Below are 11,667 nucleotides of genomic sequence, written 5' to 3' on the forward strand. Positions count from 1 at the left end.
TATTCAGTCTTTTAACATTAAATTTTGAGGATAGAGACACGAGACGTCGGAATTTGCTGTATAGATTTTGACTGCGATCCCACGTAAAATTTCAAAATTAGTGTTTCGGATCCCACTTTAAACAAAAAGCCCTATCTCATATAGCCTTGCTACTGATGCAAGATATAATCAATCAAACTAAATAAACTAATTTTATGTGTTTAAACTAACTTGGTTTGCAGGATAAATTTGGCTCCAACTCAACATTGACACAAGGGATCCAAGTCAATTTTCAGAAAGGTTCACTTTTGCTCAGCAAACGTAATATCTTCGTAGCATAGGGTATGAAATAAATGAAAGAAAAACCACGTGAAAGCGTGTGGACTAGAATTTCATAGGACAACCGCTAGACAAGGGCGTTGACGGAATGGGGAGGAGTCCCCCCCTCCTTGCTCAAAAATTTAAGATATTAATATTATACTTGTATTGTGTATGCTGCAGCGTGGGAATGATTAACAAGTCAAGCTCCGAATGTCATAGTCAATGATGCATAATTACGTTACATAAATGCATAATGTGTCGAAAAGAATACAGCGACGTAAAATGTCATATTTTCACAACCACGAATCCGAGATGAAAGAAAGAAAAACTACATGAAAAAAAGGAATCTAGAATTTTGTATGATTGCCGCTAGACAGGGGCGTTCGTTTAGAAGTCATCCGTCTTCTACCCTGAATTTCAGATTTTTGGGACAGTAATGCAGATTTAGAAACCTTTTGCTTAGCAAAGTCCAACACTTAAAAATTGAAGTCCTTACACCAAATAAATACGGATTTTGATCAGTTATAATCCATTTCTATAGGCCTATATTGCTCTCTTGTATATTATTTTTTACCCAAGGATTTCAAAGGTGGCTCTACTTTCGAGTTTCGGGCCTGCTTAAAATTCAGGAAATTGGACCTAAGCAACTTCCCAGTTTTAATCATCTGTATGTTCTTCGTATTTATTCGGTGTAAGGACATCAAGCTTATTCTGTTGGACTTTGCTTATCAAAAGATTTCTAAAACTGTCTTACTGTCCCCAAAATCTGAAATGCAAGGTGCGGATGGGGGCGGTTGCAATCCTGTTCCACTGACGCCCGTACTAGCGGCTATCATATGAAACTATCCCACGCCTTTTCGCATGGTTTTAGTTACATTTGTTTTGGATTCTTGACTGCGAAGTATTACGTTTTGAAATAGAATTCATTTGCTGAGGAGAACTGAAATTTATAGAAAATGGATTTGGATCTATTGTGCTCTGAACCCTCCAAATATTACCTTTCGTCAATAAATTCTTGACTCAAAAAACAATCAATTACATAGACTTGTAGAAAATATAAAGTTAGCACAACATGAAGTGTGCTTCAAACATTGTAGCCCTATTATTATAAAATAATTTTATTCGCATCAGTGTTATGAAATAGTAATCAAATTTGCAACAAAAATCTCACCCACCTCCACGAACGCTAGCTTAGCCCTAAAGGCGTAACTACAAAACTTTCAGAAGCAGTAACTCGAAATGATTTTCTTTAGGGTTAAAATAACCGCACAACAGCATTTCTGGTAAAATTCTAGCCTTCATGTAACATGACACCATTTGTATTTGAAATTTCGAATACTAAGCAAAGATATTCGCCATGATGCTTTATAGCACCATCTGATGTGTCAGACCACTTCCAAGTTTCATCATTCTCTCTCAACCCGTTCTCAACGCACAAGGATGGTGAAGACTTTTGTTTTGCCATTTATATTGATAGATTGTGTGAAACCTCTATAGCAGGTAAATTTTAAAATCTACCTTAAAAGCTTACTATATCCAAGAAAATACTTATGAGCGTCACTGGCAAGAGGGTGTAATAAAAGGGGTCGTTATATGAAATAAGTTGAGAATTACTAATCTATACTGAAATATTCTGTACCCAACACTGTGTAGTCTTTAAGAGAATAAAATAAATGAAAAGATCGGTTGCAAGAGCAAAAAAGTCTTAATAAATACGTGATTACACGATTTTAAAATATGTTTAAAATAATCTTTTAAACCGTTCAAAATGTTTAAAACGTATTTTTTCGTGTGTGTTTTAAAACATCTTTAAAACATTTTAAACACCTTTTTTATGTTTTAAACACGTGTTTTGTTCTTTTTTTAAACTATTTTTTCCAACCTTGCTAACTTCTGACCTAGTTGAAAAATTAAAATGCGTTGTTGCCAATCTTTACTTAAAAGGCTGCCGTTACTTTCAATTGACATTTGGATTAGCATTTTCTTACTTACCCAGTTGCTGTGATTTTCAATTTCTTTATGAACTTTGCAATTGGCACAGTTGAATGTTTATATAATTAGTCTAGTTTTATGAGGGGGAATTTGTCGCCAGATACAAAATTTCCTCATCCTACGGCCTCGCGCCTCATAAACCTACTAACATATCAAACTCCCTAGTTTTTATTCCGATTTCAATTACGGTACCTAAAACATGAGATTTTATACATCCAAAAGGTCTATTTAAATTACACATTTTTTTCTCTCTTTAAAGTCGAAAGGGTTAATGAGATATGCGCGCCAAAGATTTTGGTCACTAATTTAACTTTCTGGGCTGATCCAGAGAATGAATGGTCCACATAGTAATGTCTGCGGGCTGGATGGGCTACCAAATTTCAGCTTTCGTTCTCCCATAGTTGAGATATGGGCGCCGAAAATTTGGGGGCTAACTTCACCAGAGCCTCCCAACTTTCTGGGCTAGTCGAGATAAAGATCGACGGGTTAACAAATTTCATATTTTGGGCCAATACAGTTAATAAGGTGTGAAAACCAAAGATTTGGGGCGATAACTTAACGTGAGCCCTTAACTTTTTGGGCAAGTTGAGATAATGGGTGTACCAGGCAGTACACTTCATGGGCCTTCCAACCCATTATTATTTAGCATTTGGGGCACTCAAGAAACTCAGATACAGGGTCTCTAAATGTGAAAATGAAAATGAAATATTTAAGTTTAATGTCCGACTGTCATCCCGGGTAGGCTAAACGAGACGGAGATGATGAGAATAAATGGAATGTTGAAATGAAAAAGTTGTGGGAAAGAGAAACTCCGAGAAAACCCTCACACACGGTGTTTGTTCACCACAAACCCCACTTGGCGCAAGTTGGTATGGAACGCGTGCCCACGCATTATGTGTGAACCCTCTGCCACTAAGCCACCGCGACCCAGAAGTCTCCGAGACGAGACACATAGGCGTATATCTACGTGTAGATTGTTCGTAGCGGGAATTTCTGTTATGGTATAAGTTAATTACAAACAATGAAAAACCGAAAATGTAATGTGGACAATCTCGAACAAGCAATAAACAATCTGCGTGATTTGTTTAGATTTCGGAAAATAGGTTCTGCCAGATTTACGCTTACCGACTGTAATCGTTTATTTATTTATTTGGGAGGGAAGCAAAGTATAATACATTTCAATCATTACACATGCAAATAGATGTTTTATGGTAATTGTTTTTTTGCTGAAATATAACTTCGATATCTTTTATACGTGTTTAGGAGCTGAGATTATTATCTAATAATTATAAGGAAGATACAAGTTTTTTTTTTTTTTTTTTAAAGGAAGATACAAGTTTTTCATCACCCTCGTACAACAATTCATGTTTAATAGGCGTATAGAAGGGGCTCATGCCCAAAACATCGGGACCCCATTTCTGGGACCTCATGGTGGGGTTCCGGTTCCTGACCACCACTGTGCTGAAGGGAATCGGATCTTTCCAACGTCACCATCTGTATGCAACAACTCCATGCTTAAACGAGAATAGAGTAGACTTGAGCCCAACATTTCGGAACCACATTTTCTGGAGCTTCGAGGCCAGGGCCCAATTTCTGACATTACCGCTTTCGTTAATCGACCCCGACCTTTCAAACGCTAACACTATAGTACAACACCATGTTAAATAGGCAAATAAAAGAGACCCGAACCCAAACTTTTGGGACCTTATTTCTGGGGTCTCAGATCCCGGAGCTTTCCAACACCATAATCTGTATCCAATAACTCCATGCTTAAAAGAAAAATAGAATGAAGCCAAGCTCAAAATTTCGGGACACCATTTTTGGTCCTTTGAGACAGGGCCTAATTTATGACGTTACACTTTGCTCAGACGACCCGAACCTTACCAACTTCACCACCCACGTACAATTCCATATTTAATAGGCGTATAAAAAGAACCCGCGCCCAAAATTTCGTTACCCCATTTTTCTGGAGCCTCATGGCTGGGGCCCGGTTTCTGATATCACCACTGTTCTCGGGAGACCCGGACTTTTCCAATGCCACCATCTGCATTCACTAACTCCATGTCTAACACAGGTTCCCCATTGTAGGAGGATTTTGATGAAATTCTCTCCAGGCTCTTTACAACTATTTACAACGTTTCAAACTATTCGTAAGAAATGAAATTTCAATGCATTAAAAACTGTGTTCTTTTAAAATGTTCAAAATGGGTGACAGCATTGATTTCCAGTAATAATTGTAAACGGGTTAAATTCCAAAGTTGGGCGTCCGTTTCCAGCGAAATTTTTAAAATTTACAGGAAAGATATGGATAATTTGATCGTTTGTGTGCTTGATAATATATAAGAGCCTCGGAAAATCTGTTTATTTGTTATATATAAGCGGCTATAAACATGGGACTATACGGCGAGCGGAGGGAACTACTTGGCGCAAGGTAACCGAACAGTTGCATTGTGGGAAAGAAACGGGCATTTATGTTATCAACATGGCGAATGTACAAGGGCAATGAACTAACAGTTTTAACATTTGTGAAGCAATACATTGATAACGAGCAAAATCTTTTAAAAGTTTGTGAAGAGGACGGACTAATGAACCTAATAAGAAATTGCAGAAAATGTGGAAAGGAGATGACAGCGAAAAAACGTGACGAAAGCGGACGCCCAACTTTGGAATAAATGCCTTGTAAACTTTCGTAATCTTATTCTCTATTTGAATAGTAGTTTAATTTCGAATCTTTTACGGTAAAAAAAATATTTTTGTGAAATGTAACGGAATACATTAAAATTCTCCTACTCTCACGGGTACGTGTTCCAATTATAAATCGATTTGAGGTTCGGTGTACAAATTAGAAACTCCCAAAGCGAAGTACAATGTTGTAACGTTGTTGACGTACATATGAATAACGTGATTAGGTCGTTATGCTGTACATAAAATCATATACATTTTCATTCATATTACGCAGAAAAGTACACACAGATCAGCATATGAATGTTTATCTGACTTTTATTTTGTTTGTTCTAACTTTCTGACAGCCTTTATTAAATAATATCTTTACATTTCAAATATTCGTTAAACATTATTATTATTCTTATCCTTCAATATTCATCATACATCATATTCTTCATTACCTTAAATTCTTCATATTACATAATATTAACTATTTTACATTATATTCCGTCGAAGCTGTTTCAAAGTTAGTATTACACTTCTGACATAGTCATCATTACAAATCATAATTGATTCTCAATCCATACGCCTGTAACTTGTCCATTCTTTGAAACGAAGTTCGCAATAGTTTCTCAATGTTTAAATATTCATCTGGTCAGTTAATTTAAACACAGTTATCCATTTATAAATACTAAAATAGTCGGAATTAGCATTAGATATGTTGATCCGAGGTTTGATATCATTACAGCCACATATTTTAAAATAAAATTACCGATCACAAAATAACAAACTCACATATTTATAATCAATCCGATTATATTCTATTATCGATTCGAAAAAGTTTCCTTAAGTTTTAATTTTAATATCCGAGGGTACAGACCAATATCCGAATCGCCCCTTGTCCAAATATGAAGTAATGCGCTGAGGTACAGGTACAGATTAACGGCGCATTACAACATACGGATATATAATGTGTGTATATTTTGTATGTATGCAGATAGGTAAAAATATCACAACTGGATACATATGCAAAAAGAAAAAATATCCATGGAGAAATGATTCGAATAAAAACATTCAAATTGGAAGCAATTCATATGTCAATTGATTTTTTAAAAATCCCTGGCAATGATCAGTCTTTGGAAAAGACAAAATCGTTGGTTAAGTTCTGACCTCTTAAGCCTCTATTTTACAACTTCTTCAAGTTCGAAAATGTTACTATTCTTGTTTACTTTCATTTTTAATATTCCCGCGCAAACAGCAGCTTGCATGTTCTCTACACTCCTCTACTTTTCATACCTTCATTCTCACCATCGTGATAAACCCGATTGGGTAGAAAGGCGTGATTAACTAAGCAAATTCATTACAATCAAAACACATTTCAGACTTTGACCGTTTGACTTTGAAAATGCTCCTGCATAATCTATAAGACATTACTCGGCACCTTGATATCACATCGTCATTAATAAATCATGTATAATAACTTTCTTTAATAAGTGAAAAACTTGTGACTGTTATTGAAACGTTTGAGCTGCGAGCGGAGCGAGCAAGAAAATCTTTAACAAATCCATTTCTTTGCTAACCGACAATATTGGTTTAATAGGGTACCAGAACTTTTACGGGGCACCGCGTCGTTTATTCATTTTCAACACTTTTCCTTTCTTCTTGCTCGTTCGGCTCCCCTTGCTATCAGCGCCCGGGGCGAGCGTCCCGCTGTCCCCCCTCTAGCTACGGCTCTGATTGAAGATGACGACAACTGGCAACTAGGCATTTTAATTTGCCAACTTGTTCAGAAGTTGGTAAATTTGGGACGAAGCCCCACCTAGCCAAAAACCTAGACTAATTACATAAATCTTCAATTGTGCCAACTGCCAAGTCCATAAAAGAATTGATAATTCACAACAACTCGGTAAGAAAATGACAACTCGATCAGAAGTCTTTGACTTGCTCCCCCCTTTCCCCCCTTAGCGACGCCCCTGGTCGTATGCAAATCGGATCCTACGCAGTGTGGATCGTACGCAGTTTGGATCGTACGCAGTTTGGATTCTACGCAGTGTGGATCGTACGCAGTTTGGATCCTACGCAGTGTGGATTCTACGCAGTTAGGATCGTACGCAGTTTGGATTCTACGCAGTTTAGATCGTGTGGAATCCATGAATATAACCCTAATTGATAGCTGCACAGGTTAAACAAATTAAAGGGATGATAAAAAATATTTTTTGAGCGCATGATTAAAACTTAATTATTTCAGGGCAACGGCGTAGGACCAAAACTGCGTAGGATCCAAACTGCATAGAATCCACACTGCGTAGGGTCCACACTGCGTAGAATCCAAACTGCGTAGGGTCCAAACAGGTTTTGAGCTGAATTTTTTTATCCTACGCAGTTTGGATCGTACGCAGTGTGGATTCTACGCCGCATTCCCTCCTAAAACACCATTTTATTGTTACATGATTCCTAGTAAAAAATAAAAATTAACAAAATTATTGTAGATATATAATTATGAACATAAATCTAGTTTTAAAATTTGCAAGTTATTACAGAATGTACTTCAATAATAATATGATTTAAATTGTTATATCACGCACTTCGTTAAAATCTCGTGACACGGAAGGATTCTGATAAATTGTAAATGAAATTAAAAGGAAAATTAGGTCATAAATTTTGTACATAAATTTACTAAACCAGACTAGAAAAATTAAGAGATTAGACGAGAAAAGCTTTGCAAGAATCGAGACCAGACGAGAAAGTGTTCTTCGAGAATTGAGTGTAGAAGAGAGTTCATAAAAAAAATTACGAGACGAAGACCTTATTTCCCTTCTCGTCAAGACTCGTAGCCAACACTAATTTTCAGATATTTAGCTGGGCTTCGTCTGTGTGCCCAGTAGACGAACTTATATTCCAGGAGACGGTTTAGTCTTTTCAGTTCCGATTTGTAAATTAGGATATAAACTTACCTTATGTTTTCTTGATTTATGCATTCTGAAAATTTGACTTCAAAAGTCTCTTATTTAATTTGCTTTAGTATATGATTAGTTTCAACTAGGAAACTTTCTTTAGATTGATTTGTAACCACTGTTTCAGAAAGCCACTACGTTTCTTATCAACACAAATTTGAAAGAAAAGTCAGCTCTGTTTGGTGAGCAAGAAGTGGTGTGAATTGTAAAAATTTTCACCATTTGTTTCGTATTATTTTGTATTTCATACTGTAGAATTGGGAGTCACACTTATTTCGTACATTACTTTCTAAATCGCACTTTCTACCCCTGCACTGTTTCATACTTTGTTCTTAACAAATGTCAACGAACTAGAACATCATCACTTATTTCAATGTTACTTCCAACTAACAAGATAAGAAACAATATAAAGTATTGAATATACTAATACTTTACATATTCTATTTTCCGTAAAACCACTTTCAACTTCAGCCTGTAAAGAAAACGTGTGTAGCAATTCCACATAAGATGCATAATGTTACCAGTTTGAACCGTTGGAATCTAAATTTAGAAACAGAGATACCTGAAAGTTTTGCCAAGTTTATTTATTTTCGTTCTGTGAAACGAGGTCATTTGGCTTTACAAGGTTCCAACACCGGTTTTTCATCCTATTCTTAAATAGTTCTTTAAATTTAAAGAAAAGTTTATACGCTGGTAGAACTTCTATTTCTGATTTCGTCCTTTGCAAGAATACTGCAGAAAAGAAAATTATAAATTATCTTAGTATCAGTTTCTTATTCCCTAAGTGTAGAAAAATGAGATTAGCGAGATAATTATAAAGGAAGAAAGTGAATGCATGTGACAGGATCTATTTCTGAAAATCGTACAATAATCCAACAAAGTTATGGGAGGAAAAATATGAGAGCATGTGATACACTTTTATGTAGGCTTTTATGACGAATATTTATTTCTTGCTACAAAGCACATATTAACATATCACATGCCATTTTTGTGTATTTTCTGAGACAAATACCTAGCTTATAGTGAGGACGTTCAGTGAGTTTATTATTATTATTGTCTCCCTTTAAATTGATTGTGAAAAGGGAACCGATATAATCTGTATTAAAATATATTTTTGCAAATTTTAAAAACATTTTGTTTGCTGAATCAATAGTTTTGATAAAATCATCAGACGGACATAATAGATTAAACATATTGTAAGTAGAATTTTTGAGGATATGTATTTTACCGGATATTGAAATGAAACCTTTCAGTTTTACGTCATACGATTATGTTATTTAGGCTAAGGGACACGATGTTTAAGGCGAGTAAATAATGATGGAAGAATTGGTGGAATGAGAATGTGGAAAGAAATAGCAGTACCCCGAAAAAACCTATAGACACGATGTTGTTCACCACAAACTTCCTAGCCAAAGATCGATCCAAGGACTCCACGCAACACATGTAAGCGCTCTTCCACTGAGCCACTCTGCTCCTTTTTACTGTTGTTGATTTATCTACGAGACCTAGGTACAAGTATGACCACAGACTGGAACTATAAGATTCAAAAAGTAGGGCAAATATTTAATATTAACATTATGTACAGACAAACAAAATTACACAAAACGAGCTATATTATATTACGATATATATTTGTGTGTGTATGAACACACTGCATTTTACACTAAAATCTGAGGGCGTTGGCAAGGGTCAAGTGGCGACCCTAATTTAGTTACTACGTAAGTATGTAAAACACTAATTATGGGGTCCCTAGAAGGATCCTGAAAAAGAACATACTTACTTTACCAAATATGGGTATTAGATTCCCATGCATGCCATTATCGAAGTTGGTCCCAGACCGTTCCTCTAGGAGAATCTTCCTTAAGCAAGTCTTACATTGTTGTGAATGCACACTGAGTAGGTGTCGGAAGAGTAAGATTGAAGGAGAGTGAGACTCATAGAGAAGGCTCGATTCCGACACACCTTTCGTTCACGACGGCGTCTCACACTCTAATTCAGTACTTGCTTAAGTAACTCCCAGTATCATGTCCCTTGGATAAGATAGTGAGTAGTCAGCTATCTATACAGCCTCGAGAAAACCTTCTGTCATCAGCGCCAAGTTCACAGGACACTTATAAAGAAAACGGGGACGTTAGCTACAATACACTAACGGGATCGAGTAGCATAATATGTCTATCGACTGATCCTCCCAACAGTTGATAATAGTCATTAACTCTAGAACAGTAATCCATTAGAAAATTAAATAATTCTTTAAGCTAGTAAATTTATTACCAGACTAGTTAAAATAATTTATACAGTATAATTACAAAATAAGAATTCCAAAGTAGTTCAGCATTTCATTAAGATTTACAAGAGTTCTATTCAATATCATATTTTAACAATTTATGTAGTTTATTTTCGTAATATTGAACACGAAATTGAATGCCCTTTACTTTTACTGGCGATCTCACGACTGTAAGGCAGTCTACCAATGTCCAAAAAGAAACGTATTGCAAAAATAATTTACTAAGCTAGAGTTAATGACCTGAATGACGGAAAGTTGTTAAAGTCCGAAGTTTCAGCCTCCCAACCTTCATATCTGCCCCTTCTTTGCCGTTTAGTAGAAAATATTAAAGATTCATTTCTTACATACCTGGAGTAACTTCTACACGAAGTGTTGACTGACACTCCGCGCGTCGACGTTGAACCAAGTCCCGCACAAGCGAACACAACACAATACTAGCCCCAAAAATCACACCCGAGAATTTCCTTTTCTAATTTTTATATGCGCCGTCTGACGTAAGATCACCCACTCAGGAACTGAGTCGGCAGAAGCTGTTCTTATTTTTTGGTTTTGAGATAAAGCTGCACAATTTTATCAAACACTGTCATTCCCTTCCTTTTTAAAAATAACGCAACCCAAGACATCTAGGATGTGCAGGGACACTGACGAAATTAGAACAATTCTGAGCGTCATACGGGGGCCGCGGTGGCTCAGTGGTAGAGCGTTCACCTCTGGTGCTAGGGGTCTCGGGTTCAAACCCTGCTCCCGCCAAGTGAACTTTGTGGTGGACAAACACCGTGTGCGTGGGTTTTCTCGGGGTTCTCCCGTTTCCTCCCACTTTCTTCATTCCACCATTTCATTCATTACTCATTATCACCGTCTCCTTTAGCCTAACCGGCATAACCGTGGGACGTACAACTCAAATTTCATTTCATTCTGAGCGTCATACTTCAGGAGAACTCAATTCCGTAATTTTTCTTAACTGCGTAGAATAGAGATCTCAGAAACGCTCTGACTTTTGTTCGTCACGTACTTCAGGGAATTGTTTGTTGATAATTTAATACGTGTTTATCATCGGCTACTTATTTACGTCAATCCTTTCATCCTGGCTTGTTCTGTTACCTTTTCCAAAGGTGTGGAAGAATTAAAAAGACAATAAAAGTAACAATCACGTTGGCATGGTGCCTACAAGAACCAAATTTCAATAACGATCCTCTACCAATTCTCCCCAAGATTAGGCTCACCTCACGTCAGTAGTGGCCGAAATAAATCAGTGGCGGCTTCACCCTAGTTTCAAGACAAGGCTAATGTTACACCGTAACATCCGCTGAAACTTGGACTTTAAAAAAAGAAAACAGAAAAAAGAAAAAAAATATGCGTCACGTTACTTGACAGAGTTGTTGGATCTACTATGCGTTTTCAGATGAACTGATAATACATTTACTTTTCTTTTTCCACTTTTTTTTTTTTTTTTTTTTTTAAAGATACAGTCAT

General features: G+C 36.4%; 1 protein-coding gene across 2 annotated transcripts in view; it reads right to left on the minus strand.

Moving 5' to 3' along the window:
• The window catches only part of SmydA-4 (SET and MYND domain containing, arthropod-specific, member 4), a 541,800-nt gene extending 533,387 nt beyond the window's left edge, over nucleotides 1–8,413 (minus strand). For both annotated transcript variants that reach the window (XM_081728628.1, XM_081728627.1), the window contains exon 1: nucleotides 7,911–8,413. In XM_081728628.1, coding sequence (XP_081584754.1) covers nucleotides 7,911–7,934 — 24 coding nt within the window. In that variant the 5' untranslated portion in view covers nucleotides 7,935–8,413. The remainder of the gene's footprint in view (nucleotides 1–7,910) is intronic.
• Between the last annotated feature and the right edge of the window lie 3,254 nt (nucleotides 8,414–11,667).

Source organism: Thermobia domestica, chromosome 10 (assembly GCF_964235325.1).
Source record: "Thermobia domestica chromosome 10, izTheDome1.hap1.1, whole genome shotgun sequence".
In the NCBI taxonomy this organism is placed as follows: domain Eukaryota; kingdom Metazoa; phylum Arthropoda; class Insecta; order Zygentoma; family Lepismatidae; genus Thermobia; species Thermobia domestica.